Source organism: Acomys minous (assembly GCF_964271855.1).
Source record: "Acomys minous genome assembly, chromosome: 5".
Lineage (NCBI taxonomy): Eukaryota > Metazoa > Chordata > Mammalia > Rodentia > Muridae > Acomys > Acomys minous.
The window spans coordinates 127,086,789-127,100,419 of NC_140494.1; the positions used below are offsets into that span (position 1 = coordinate 127,086,789).

General features: G+C 43.8%; 1 protein-coding gene across 6 annotated transcripts in view; it reads left to right on the plus strand.

Moving 5' to 3' along the window:
* The window catches only part of VPS13C (vacuolar protein sorting 13 homolog C), a 164,056-nt gene that overhangs the window by 57,999 nt on the left and 92,426 nt on the right, over positions 1-13,631 (plus strand). For all 6 annotated transcript variants that reach the window (XR_014779095.1, XM_084781224.1, XM_084781225.1 and 3 more), the window contains 10 exons: positions 80-222; positions 927-1,119; positions 2,271-2,385; positions 3,103-3,239; positions 4,199-4,322; positions 5,991-6,108; positions 8,942-9,071; positions 9,882-9,960; positions 10,629-10,768; positions 12,563-12,716. Coding sequence is in view for 5 of the 6 variants with exons in the window: in XM_084781224.1 (XP_084637350.1) it covers positions 80-222; positions 927-1,119; positions 2,271-2,385; positions 3,103-3,239; positions 4,199-4,322; positions 5,991-6,108; positions 8,942-9,071; positions 9,882-9,960; positions 10,629-10,768; positions 12,563-12,716 (1,333 nt within the window). In the remaining variant the exon portion in view is untranslated. The remainder of the gene's footprint in view (positions 1-79; positions 223-926; positions 1,120-2,270; positions 2,386-3,102; positions 3,240-4,198; positions 4,323-5,990; positions 6,109-8,941; positions 9,072-9,881; positions 9,961-10,628; positions 10,769-12,562; positions 12,717-13,631) is intronic.

The following is a 13,631-nucleotide window of genomic DNA, read 5'->3' on the forward strand; positions in this document are numbered from 1 at the left end:
CCATACTTAGTTTAAGAAGGAGCCTTTAAAGCCAGGAGTCGTTTACATGTTGACAGTTTCCATTTATTCCCCTGTTTAGTATGTGGCCCATATACTGACTCTGAAGTTGGTGAGCACCTCTATCATAATAAGGGAAAACAAGAATGTTCCAGAAATCCTGAGAATCCAGATAATTGGCTTGGGTACCCAAGTATCCCAGCGACCAGGAGCACAAGCACTGAAGTAAGTGTTTAAGAACTTGTTTTCACATATGGTTTTAGGCTCCAAATATATAGACGTATGCAGATGCAAGACAGGCAGCTTTTCTTTGCTGGGGTTTTGCATGCTTCATTGTGAGCTGGGTTATTCACTGTTCCACCCTCCCCTCTTTCCCGCAAGGGTTTGTCAGGTAGCATTTTTGTTAGAGTGTCTGCACCATGGCAGCTTTTTAGGGTATAGTACATTTTTGTTTTCAGGACACTTATATTATATCTGATAAAAGTATATGCAAAAATATTTTAAGACTATTTAACACATCAGACAACGTACCGTAGCGTGCAGTGTGGAATGTGTACGGCTGTACCACATGGCCAGTTGTGGACGAGGAGAGGACTGAAACAGTGGGAGGTGCAGGCAGCCGGTTGTGCCAAGCGGAGGCGGAGGCGGAGGCAGGTAGAGGGTGCGGGAGGTGGATGTCGTCACTTGTGCTTAGACACCGTGATCAGAATGTGTGCCGTGCCTGGGTTAACCAAAGCAGGCTTTTCGTATGGATGATAAACAGCTAACGAGACGGTGGCTGACACAAACCTAAGCAGCTTCTGTGGGTAAATGAAGGCGGCTAAGAAGGTGGACTGCCACTTTGGGTGTAGGGCTGGTTCTCAAGCGAGTCTTCAGAGGGACAGATATAATTTTATCTGTTCCATGCTTGCTCTTTCCTTATTGGATAGGATAGAAGCAAAATTGGAACATTGGTACGTGACAGGCTTGCGACAACAAGACGTTGTGCCATCACTGGTGGCTTCCATTGGTGATACTGCATCGTCATTACTCAGGATTGAGTTCGAAACCAACCCTGAGGACAGCCCTGCTGACCAGACCCTGGTCGTCCAGTCACAGCCTGTGGAGGTCATCTACGATGCTGTAAGTGCAGGCAGGGCGGGGCTCTTAAAGCTGCCTCTAGGCTAGGGAGATGGCTTAATATGTAAGTGCACTTGTGAGTGTGTTTGCTGTGCAACACAGGGTGCGGAGTCTGGATCCTCAGCATTCAAGTCAAAGACTGGTGCGGGCATGTGTGTGCCTGTAGGCCAGCACTGCGGGCGGTGGGCAGGAGGATTGCTGGGACTTGTTGACTGCCAGCCATGTTCAGTGAGAAGCCTGTCTCCAGGGATTGAGGCAGAGAGTGAAGGAACAGGACAGCATGCTCTCCTCCGGCCTCTGCACATGGTCATGAGTGCACTGACCTGCATAGGTACATGATTATATGTTACACATGTGAACACATGATTGTATGTTATACATGTGTACACTCTATATTTAAAACAGTTTTAGGGATGAAAGGATGGCTCAGGGGGTGAAGACACTTGCCATGCAGGCCTGGTGACCTTAGCTCAGTTGCTGGAGCCCCAGTAAAGACAGTCGGAGAGACCTGACTCCACAGAGTTGTCCTCTGACCCTCATCCATGTGCTCTGACATGTGTGTGTGCACATGTGTGTGAGCACTCACACACATACGGTAAAATGAAGCTGAAAACATTTTACACTGTTACTGTGACACCCATGACAAGACTTACTGTCTTACACAGTTTAAGGACATGGTTCAGCTTGTTTTCACGGTCACAGCTAAGTTGCTGTAAAACTAATTGCCAGCACTTTCTTTGTCATATAAAATCTCTGATATTTTTATATTCAAGTTTTATATGTTGGCAAGAGGGAACCATTTCCTCCTGTTTCTTCTCTAAATGTCTACATATGACATTATCCAAGTTCAGTGTTGAGGGGCAGGGTTTACACTTTAATTGGAGGCTGAAACTAGAGGTCGTGTCAGGTGCTGCTTCCGCATGCCACTGAGACACACGTGCACTGCTGGGTCAGGTACAGACTGTCCTCTCTGTAGTAAGCTCACTAGGCTGTTCCTTGCTCACGGTTGTCTTCACTCCCAATGGGAATGTAGTATCCTAGAACAGCCTTGGATTCCGTGGTTCAGAGCTGTAGCTGTTTATAACTGAGGTAAATCCTTCAGACTTGTGACGTAGATTTACCATACAACCTGTTGTTCTAAAATTCTTTTGCAGAAAACTATCAATGCGATTGTTGAATTCTTTCAGTCAAATAAGGGGTTGGATCTTGAGCAAATCACATCAGCTACATTGATGAAGCTGGAAGAAATTAAAGAAAGAACAGCTACAGGTGAAATTCCTAGCGTGTGTAACAGCACCAACTAAAGGCGAAACGTGTCCAGTGTAACGGAAACATTGTGCTTAAAGTAGCTCAGATGGTTGTTGTTGTTGTTGTTGTTGTTGTTGTTGTTGTTTTTTAAAATTGGGCTAACTGGAACACGCCTTTAATCCCAGCATTTGGGAGGCAGAGGCAGGTGGATCGCTGTGAGTTGCAAGCCAGCCTGGTCTACAAAGTGAGTTCAGAACAGCCAGGGCTACACAGAGAAACCCTGTCTCGAAAGAAAACAAAAATTGGGCTAACTCGGAGTCTTGCTAGACTCTTGCTGGACCTCCAGAGAAAGACACTTCTCCTGTGTTACAGCCAAGAAGTTGTGCCCGGAGCACTCGTGAGGTGGAAGGCGACGCTCACGCCTAATGCTGTTCACGCCTAGTCTTAAAGAACCCAGCAGACTATTGCACCAGGTTGCTTAACAAATGAAACAAATCCTTCTGTGCCTAGACCAATACTAGTTATGTAGGATTTACTGTGCTATGTATACATGCTATGGGATGTTTGTTTCCCATCAACTTAAGGCAGTTTTTAACTTTACATACTGAATTGAGAATCCAATTTTTGACAGAACTGACACTACTTAATATCTTTCAAGTAAAATCTTTGGTCTTTTTGTCAATAGTGTCACCATGTACAGTTTGACCATATCATTTCCCCCCTTGGCCTTTTTTTTAGGACTTACGCATATTATTGAGACCCGGAAAGTCCTTGATTTAAGGATAAATCTAAAGCCTTCTTATCTGATAATTCCGCAGACAGGTTTCCACCATGAAAAGTCAAATCTTCTCATTTTAGATTTTGGTACTTTTCAGGTAGGTAGATGTGTGCTTTTTTCTTTCTATCTTTGACAAGCTTGGTAACTATGAATCTGATAGCGGCCTGTTTTCCTTCCGTTCACCCAAACCAACCCGAGACTTATGTCATATGTATTATATGGCTGCCCAGAGAAAGAAATGTCTCTAAAAATTCCTGTAATGGTACTAGTGTGCCGGAGACTGGATGGATGATTTTTTTTGTTTTTCCTTAGTGTTTATGCTTTATGGAGTTTAATTTTAAAGTGTCATTTTTTTGGTCTATATATTGTGACAGGAAGTTATATATACATATATATAATTTATATATCATATATAAGTATATACATATTATAAACATGTAAGTATATTTTGGATTGATCTAAGTAACTAGATTGGGTTTTGCATCTTGCTGAGTCTAAGCATTTGGCAGAAGGTAAGAGTTAAACTGAACTGAGCCTTGGTTCCATCTGGGAAGGTGAGAAGGAAGAAGAGGTTGGAGCTGAGTCCCAATGTCCTCTTTCTGGTAGTGTTGAGAAGGTGAAGAACTCAAGATGGGCAGTGAGGGAGCTGAGCCGTAGTTGGCAGGCAGAGGAGGGTGCCTTCCCTCTGGACAGGCAGAGGAGGGTGCCTTCCCACTGGACAGGCAGAGGAGGGTGCCTTCCCTCTGGACAGGCAGAGGAGGGTGCCTTCCCTCTGGACAGGCAGAGGAGGGTGCCTTCCCACTGGACAGGCCATCGGAAGCAGACAGCTGTGCGCTTCGCTCTGTGGCTGCAGGTGTGCTCAGCATTTATTACTCAAGCAAAACAGGGCAAGGCGCTGTGTTCCTCAGGAACTTCATACAGATCGTCGTGAGCTCATTAAGGGGGTCTCCTACCTGCAGTTAGAGGGTTTGAAATGTGACGAAAGTATGTTGTTACGTATGCATACTTTTCTGTTATGTGAAAAAAATCAGTTTTTTTTTCTTTACTTCATTTTAGCTCAACAGTAAAGACCAAGGTGCACAGAGGACAACTAATTCATCCCTGGAAGAAATAATAGATAAGGCATATGACAAGTTTGATGTGGAAATAAAGAGTGTGCAGTTGCTCTTTGCAAAAGCAGGTCAGCCACTGCTCAGCTCAGCTCAGCTCCGGTAGCTTTGGTGCTGTATGTGCAGGCTTCGTTAGCCTTGGTGCTGTGCCTGTGTGGGTCTGACGCCCCCGGGCAGCAGTCCCAGACACTGCCGTGTATACTTGCCCTGCTGATCCCTTCAAAAGCCTGGTAGAAGGGGCCCAGGACAGAATTCCACAGTTATAACAGAGGTCAACGTTGGACTATTGATCCTGGGGTACCCAGCACCATTTGAATCTCAGCACGCATGTAGCCTCTGTCTGTAGCATGACTGTGAGACGCCAGAACACAGCGGAAGCTACAGCTGGCTCAAGCTCTTTTGTTCTAATGCTTTTGGATGCCTCCAAGTTCTCAATGCTGCCTTTATTTGTAAATATTTACTGCTTCAGTCCAGTCTTTATTTTTGCTTTGTTATAACTACATTTATTGATATCTGAGAAACATATATTTAAAGAATACTATATCTAAAAGATACTGCAGTTAACTTCTTCAATCCAAAAATCCTAAATATGAAATGTTCCAAAATCCGCAACATTTTAAATGCCAATAGGGTGCTGTAATTGAATGATTCTGTTTGTGATCTCTGATGGTGGGCGGCACACAAAGCATACAAAGCACACATGCCCCACAGGTGCCAAATGACCCATGAGTGGCCGACAGGAGGTCTATGTAACATGGGTGGGTTTTGTGTTTAAGAGTTAGGTCCATCCCCACGATGTCTCCCTATGTATGAGCTCACATGCTCGCATCTGAAATCTAAGATCTAGTCTCTGCTGTGCTGTGTTTGCCCTACAGATGTTCATCCTGTAGATTCACTCTGTAAACTTAAAAATAACACATGTTCACACAGCTTTGGTTTTTTTTTTTTGTTGTTGTTGCTTAAGTATAGCTTTTTGGTCCACTATATTTCTTTAGTTAACACAAAGAGTAAGTGTCGATTAACTCTCTCTGAGTGTGTCATATTGTGGAGCGTCATCTTGGTCAAGCTCTGTACACAGAGCCATGCTCTGCTCTGCCCAGTGAGGCCTACTAACATTAAGATGGCTGTCTGCTGCTGACATTAAGATGGCTGTCTGCTGCTAACATTAAGATGGCTGTCGTCTACTGACATTAAGATGGCTGTCTGCTGCTGACATTAAGATGGCTGTCGTCTGCTGACATTAAGATGGCTGTCGTCTGCTAACATTAAGATGGCTGTCTGCTGCTGACATTAAGATGGCTGTCTGCTGCTGACATTAAGATGGCTGTCTGCTGCTAGCTGTACAGAGCCTGGGAGCTTCTTAGAGGAGAGCGCTTGCAGAGGCCGTAATCGTGCCTTTTCTTTTGCATGGCCTTACAAATAATTATTTGAATAGTGAGCTCTTCGATCCCTGTTATGGATAAAGGTCTACATGGGATTGGGCTAGCCACGTGGCAAATCTGTCTTTAGAATCTTCTTTTTGGAACTATAGTGGTTATTACACATGAAGTCTTTTTTTGACATTTTCCCTCTTCTATCAATCTGTATTAAAATACAGAGTATCTAACGTGTCTGATGAAGGAAGCAAAAGTTGTTCACTGAGTTTGTTAAGTATTTTCTAGCACTGTAAAGTGGGGGTTTGAACAGAATATCAGATGATTTTTGAAACTTAATTAATATTTATGTTTTTATTTTTAAAGAGGAAAACTGGAAGAAGTGTAGATTCCAGCACCCGTCGACTATGCACATACTGCAGCCGATGGATATTCATGTTGAGCTGGCCAAGGCGATGGTGGAGAAGGATGCCAGAATGGCCAGGTGTGTATGAGCATCTTCCATACCAGAAGTCAGCAGGGAGGCTTCATCTGTGTCAGCCACCGAAGTTTAAGGAGACAGAGGTGGGCGTGTGTGGGAGAGGCAGAAACAGCCTTTATCCTGTCTTACAGCACAGATACGTTTTAAAGAAAATACTTATTTGTACAGTCTGTTGTGCTCACGAGTCTTATGTAACTTGATGCAAGCTACAGTCATCCCAGGGGAAGCAACCTCAGTCGAGAGAATGACTCCATTACATTGGGCTGTAGGTAGCACATATGCTTTCTTCTTAATCAGTGATTGATGTGGGAGGGCCCAGCCCATTGTAGGTGGGCCCACACCTGGGCTGGTGGTCCCGGGTTCTGTAAGAAGGCAGGCTGAGTAACCATGGGAACAAGCCAGTGAGCAGCGCCCTCCATGGCTTCTATATCAGCTCCTGCCTCCAGGTCCCTGCCCTGCCTGAGCTCCTGTCCTGGCTTCAGTGATGAGCTGTGATACGGAAGTGTGAGCCAAGCAAACCTTTTCTTCCCCAGATTGCTTTTGTCATAGTGTTTCATCATAGCGATGGTAACCCTGACTAAGGCTCATGCTGTCTCTCTTATTTCAGAATTCATATTTAGATTTTTACATTGTATAAACATTGGCTATCTGAGATTCTGAATGTGTGAAAGTCAAGATTCAGTATCAATGTAATAAAAATTTCAAAGAAAGTTAGCTTTGTTTTTGGTCATGAAATGACATAAAATCTTGAGAAATGTCTTAGAGGAATGAAGAATAGAAACTAGATTTTGAGTTTACTATATTCTCATGAAATAGTTATGTTGTCTTTCTAAAACCAGCTTTATTAAAGTTTAATTGATGTTCTGTTTGTGTGTTATTTAGTGTGTGGCACACTTTGGCAGGTTGTAACATACACGTGTCTCCATAAGGTCATCATGGCAGTTGGGATGAGGTGTCCACCATCTGCCGAAGTTTCCCTGAGCCCTGCGTTCCTTTTTTCCTCTTCCTACTTCTTTCCTTGGAAAATATTGGTCTGTTTCTTGATACTGAAGATTTGGTAGAATTTTCTAGAATACCCCATGGATAAAGTCATAGAGTTTTAACTTTCTTATTTGGCTTCTTTCAGTAAGATTAAGAGTCATGATATGGGGCTGGAGAGATGGCTCAGAGGTTAAGAGCGCTGGCGGATCTTCCAGTGGTCCTGAGTTCAATTCCTAGCAACCACATGGTGGCTCACAACCATCTATAATGAGATCTGGTGCCCTCTTCTGGTGGGCAGGCTCACATGCAGGCAGGATGTTATATACATAATAAATAAATACATTAAAAAAATATATAAGGAGTCATGATACGGTTACTTGCATGTTGTAGATCCTTCACAGGTTTACTATGTTCTAGGCCTACAGTTTTCTTTTCAAGAGAATTTAAACATTCTGGACATTTTTGTGAGTGATCTTTTCCTATGTTTGGTGTGTCCTAAGTAAGCATTGTGTGTTTGGATTTGGCCAGCTTGGCTGTTGGTTTGTGGAAAGCACACATCTGCTTGCCTTGTATGTTAAAAACTGCCTGCAGATGTTTGCTTTCTTGTTCTGGATATAAGCTGTTGGTGCTGTTGTTTCTTGTTTTCCTGATCATCCAACTAGATGTTTACCAGTTAGTTGATCTGAAAGAGCCGCCAGCTTTTGGGTTCAGCTATTTCTCTACTGTTTGTATTCTTTAATCTTCATGTTTCCCACTCTGGGTTTATTATAATTTTTCAGCATACTCTGAGTTTCATCTGCATTTTATCCTAGTTTCTTAGAAGGTCATTAATTAGACACGTTTCTTTTTCCTGATAGAGACAATTAGTACTAAGAATTATAAATACTCTTGTATTGAATGTCAGCAACCATCTTAAACCAGCTTGAGCTGTTCACAGTTGTAGGCAGGCAGCCAGGGTAAGCCGAACAAGCTTGTGAGCAGCCTGTGGTCCAGACAGCTATCAGGCAGACAGGAGGCAGCTACGCCAACTGCCAGGAGCACGTGAGTGGTGGAAGCAGACTAGACACTCAGTGGCCGAGCAGGTGACCTCAGGGAGCTTGCATCTCAGTCCCAAAGGACAGAAAATATGCACACTTGTCATCAGGTGCTGCCCAGCACTGCGGATAAACAGAATAGGGAGAGACAAGGCAACAGAGACCAGTGGGGCGGACATTCCGATGTCAGTAGAAAGAAATCTTTAATGGCAGGAAATAAAGTATATATGTGATTTTGGTTTTTAGAAGTAGAGAATTATGTTCAAAGGGACTTTCATAATGTATCAATGAACTTTAGGCTGTGTGTGGTGGGGCACACCCCTAATCACAGCAGCCTAGAGGCAGACAGTCTGTGAGTGGAGGCCAGCATGATCTATATAGCAAGTTCCACGCCAGCTGGGGCTACACCTTGTTTTAAAACAAATTCACCTAAAAAGGTTCCTGCAGTGGTTGCAAACCTTCCTAACGCTGTGTTTCCCCCATCATACAACTATTTTCGCTGCTACTTCATAACTGTAATTTTGCTACTGTTATGAACTGTAAAATAAATATCTGATATGCAGAATATGTGATATGCAAACCCATGAAAGGGTCCTTAGAACTCCCACCCCCAAGGGGGCTGTGGCCGACTGCTGCTGGTTTGCTTACGAAAGACATTTAAATGATCTGGAAAATTGGCTCAGAAAGAACTTTCCATTCTCTGAGTGCTGTCTAAGTGTAGTGAGATTGAAACATGGCCAGCCGACCCCTGACCTCACCCTGTAGTCACCTGCCCATTCCCTTCCTCTCCGTGAAACTTGACAGTCAAACTTTATCTTTAGATTTAAAGTGTCAGGGGGCCTGCCTCTGATGCATGTGAGGATTTCCGACCAGAAGATCAAAGATGCGCTGGGTTTGATTAACAGTATACCCTTGCCACAGAAGTCATCCACTGGGTCTCCAGAGAGACAGGTGAGTAGCTGATGGTGGTAGAAAGCCTAGTCGAGTTCTAGAAAGAACCACGCTTTCTGAGCAGTAGTGATTGTCTAAGGACAACGGGCTTTCTAACCAAATGGACCAAACATGCACAGATGGGGCCTCGTATGGTGGCACAGAGGCAGGCAGAGCTCTGATGTCTACAGCAGCCTGGTCTACACAGCAAGTTGCAGGCCAGGTAGGGCTACATAGCGAGACCCTGTCTCTAAACAAACAACTGAGACCAGAAAACAGTAGAAATGAAAGGAAAATGTTGTTCACATTTGTAAAATATACCTTTTGTAGAACTAGAAATATAAAGATTCAGAATAAATTTGCAAATATAATAGCAAGTTGAAATTTGTCCTTTTTTGGTGAGTCTTACATGTTCTAGGTCACTTTAATTGAATGATGTTTATAGCTTGAAATAAATGTTGCATTTCCACTTAGAAAAGAAGAAAAACTTAGCTGATAATGATGCCATTTTCAAGGGCCCTGTGGTGAATATGTACCTTCATGTTGTTACCCACAGCAACTAAATGATACATGAGGACACATAGACTCACCGTCTTGATGTGTACATAAGTATAGCTTTATAAATGCGGGCAGTAATTGTAATATTTCATAACTTGGAGCTGAGCACTGTTTGATTGTATTCTTCCCTTGAAGTTTGGCTGTGAATTTTGTGTATATGTGTCTTTGCATCTTCCTCTCGGTATTGCTTTCCAGTGTGTAGAGAGACGTCATCTGCATTGTTTTATCTTTCTGATCAGCATGTATTAAAAGCTATTTTGCATCCTTTGCTAGGTAGCCTCGATCCCTGTTCTTTCAGCTGGGACGAAAGGTCTCCTTGGGACTTCACTGTTGCTGGATGGAGTGGAATCAGGTGAAGAATGAAGCATACTGTTGTTTTTTTTTCTGGGAAGCTAAACCTACACACTGTTATGTAGTGAGGGCGTCTGTAGAAAGTCAAGGGTCCTGAAAGCACCGTTCTAGCTGTGTTGCAGCCAACACTGGCTTCGGGTCATTTTACCCTTCTTAACGCTCATCTCTCATTATTGGGTAAATGAACAGTTCTTTGTTTTTCTAAGGAAGGGGTAACGGGAGTTGATAGTGGTTTCCAGAGATTTAGTTAAGTCACTATATTTCTCTGTGATATTTTCCTCAAGCCATGGCTAAGTGATGCCTTACAATTTCAGTTTAGAATGTAGGGTATAAGCTTGGTAGAGACAAGGTCGTATCTAGCAAGGTTCAGGCCTGGCCACTCTGGTGTACACCGTGGCGGTCATGTCCTGATACATGATATCTGATGCCTAGTAAACATTTTACTAGACATAGAATGAATGCACTAAAAGAAAAAAAAACAGGTTTGGTTTAAGTTGTAGTACATGCCAGTTTGAATCCCTTTGGGACTTGAAAAAGACACTGGAAATATTTTGTCTGAATCTGAAGGTTGTGTGCAGGGATGAGCTGCACTGTGTTAGCTCTAGGCTCAGCGTCCCTGTGGGTTCTCAGTGGCCGCTGTCTGGATTAATGAGAGTCTCTTCCCTTCAGAGTCTGATGACGAGTACTTTGATGCCGAGGAAGGAGACTCGCAGATTGCTAGAACAGTGAGAGCCTCAGAACTGAAAAAAGCCTCAGACGCTCCAAACGAGGAGCTGGTTACTCTTCTGCTCAAGTTTGAGATCAAAGAGGTGTGTGTGTTTTCTCTCCTTGAACACGGCCCTGTCTGTTTTCTCTCCATGAGCACATCCCTGTCCGTCCTCTGTGCTGGCGGCTGACCTCAGCTTCAAGGGCACTAAAACTGTGTCTTCTAGTTTCTTTTCTAGCAGCTGATGAATGTGAGTGTGCACAAACACACACACACACACACACACACACTTTCAAAACCATGAAAATTATTTTAAAAGTTGCTTTAGGGGAGATCATTGTGTGTAATTCTGGAAATTCTCTTAATTAGGATTTGCATGTCTGCAAAAAAATTCTGTTTGTGTGTGTATATGTATATATTACCTTCCCCACTCCAGTGCCTTTAATTTTTTTAAAGATAGAGTTTGGGCATGTATTCTTGGACCCACTGTCTCACTGAGTAGCCTTGGCTTTCCTTGAATGTGTGACAATCCTCCTACCTTACCCTCCTCAGTGCTGAGATTGTAGGTGTGCGCTACCATGTCCAGTGTAGCTGCCCCTTGAGCTAGTGTTGGCCGTTGTCATGTGTGTATACTGTAGAAAAGTTTAGCCATCTAAATGTCTAAACTTTTCTGACTTTAAAAGTCATATAGGAAGCCAGGCATGGTGACGCATGCCTTTAATGTCAGTGCTAGGGAGGTAGAGGCAGGTGGATCTCCGTGAGTTTGAGGCCAGCCTGGTCTATAAAATGTGTTTTCAGAACACTCAGCACTACACACAGAGAAACCTTGCATATTAAAAAGAATGTCATGTAGAAAGCAAAGCATGGGGTATAGGCCTGTGTTTCCAACAATCAAGAGAGCTGAGGCAGGAGGATTATAACTTTAGGCTCTGCTGGAGACACAGGGCATCTTGGTCAACTTAACAAGACCCTATTTCAAAATAGCAAACAAAACAAAAGAAAACAACCCCCACCCAAAAGCATGGGAGTAGGATTGACTGGAGACAGAGCTGGGGCTGGGGTGGGGGCATGCTGCTTAGAGCTTGTGAGGCCCTAGCCTCAGTCCTGGCTTTAGAAAAGAAAACCCAGTGAGGTGTTCACAGCATTTCAGGACACAGGCATATGATTCCTTTTAGCCACATGTATATATTTGCTTGGATAAATGACAGTGCTCTTCTCCAGGCTGGTGGAATTGCAGGTTTTCACCTTCATTTTTGCTTTCCTATTTCTAAATTTTCTATAATAATTTTTGTTACTTTGATATTAAAGTACAAAATGGAGGGATGTTCCTGGTTGACTTTGGTATTCTCGATTGACAGCCTTTCCTAAATCATCATGTCAGAGTTGATGGATCTTAACGTTGCTGATACTTTCTTAGTCTCTTTCCTCCCCTTGGCGTTTGAATTCTCTCTCTCTCTTTTTCCCCCACTTTGACCTTCAGTGTCAGGAGAGCCCGTAACACCTGTCTTCAGGTGCTTCCAGCTGGCAGCTCTTCTGCTGCATGGCCAGTGCTGCTCCAGCCACCATCCTTTCTGATCTGTCTTTTAAAAACGGCCACACCGTCATTTCCAAAAGTAAATGCTGTGGCAATAGCACTCTCCCTTTTTGCCTTGCTGGAACTGCTACCACCAGAAAAATTCATCCAATAAAACAAATGCAAACAACCGTAGCTTTATTTGCATGAGCTTCCAGTCCTGATAGCAGAGCTGGGGGTTGGCCCAGCCTTGGAGTTCGGCGTGGGGGGCGTGGTCATAGCCCTCACTCTTGCAGTGCCCTGTGGGGATGGACTTTGTTTCTGTCTTTCTATGTATGACTTTGACTTACCCACAACTTTCTCTTGCCCTGTGGATCCTTTTAGGTGATTTTGGAACTCACTAAACAACAAAAAGAAGAAGAGACAATTCTAGTATTTAATGTCACTCAGTTAGGGACAGAAGCAACCATGAGGACGTTTGACCTGACTGCAGTATCCTATTTGAGGAAAGTCAGCTTGGATTACCATGAAGTTAAAGGTAACGGCCATGGAACTAGAAATGGCAGGCAGCAGTGGAAGTCGCCCCCTTGTGTGTCTGGAATAGTTTCATTTACAGTGAAACACTTGCTTCTCGTTATAGTGGGCACAATAACCACTCTGTTCCAAACACTAGGAATACTAGCTCCATTCTAGAACAGTGGCCTCGAGGCCTTTGTGTTACTGCAGATCAATTGTTTACCCAGGATTAAACTGTAAGTGACAAAACCCCGATTGAAACACTGGCAGCCTGGCACTGGGGTCTGGCAGCCTCCCCCACTGTGGTCCATCACCTCAGAGTCCGGCAAAGTCCACTGACGTTAGGGGGTATCATGTACACTTTGCTGACAAAGAAAGCCGAAGAACCCAAAGTAGCCTGTTCTCACCCTGGGTCTCGCTCTCCGTGAGTCTCAGAACGCAAGCCTGGGCTGGATGCTGACGCTTTCTCTACTAGAGCAGTGGTTCTCAGCCTTCTGGTGCTGCGGCCTTTAATACACCCCTCAACCATAACATCATCCTGTGGCTACCGTTATGAGTTGTAATATAAATTTCCATGTCTTCTGATGGACCTGGGTGACACCCATGAAGGGGGTGCAGCCCCCAGCTTGAGAAGCGCTGTGCTAGGGTGGTTGCACAGCTCAGAAGCCCTGTGATGGAAGGAAGAGGGAAGGTGGGAAGCCCACTCCTCTGTAAGCTGCTGTGGGTTCATGTCATGGAGCAGCTTGTGAGTGCAGGTGTTTGAGGCATGGGTGAGTGAATTAGTCTGCAGGATTAAATTCCCCAACAGTTTGCCTGATACTTTAGTCAAATATTCAAGCATATTTTTAGAAAATAGTTGAAACTAAAATAAACTCTAGTTTAGGAGAATAATGTTTCCTGTGTTGCTAATTTTCTCGGGTAATGCATTATGACAGAG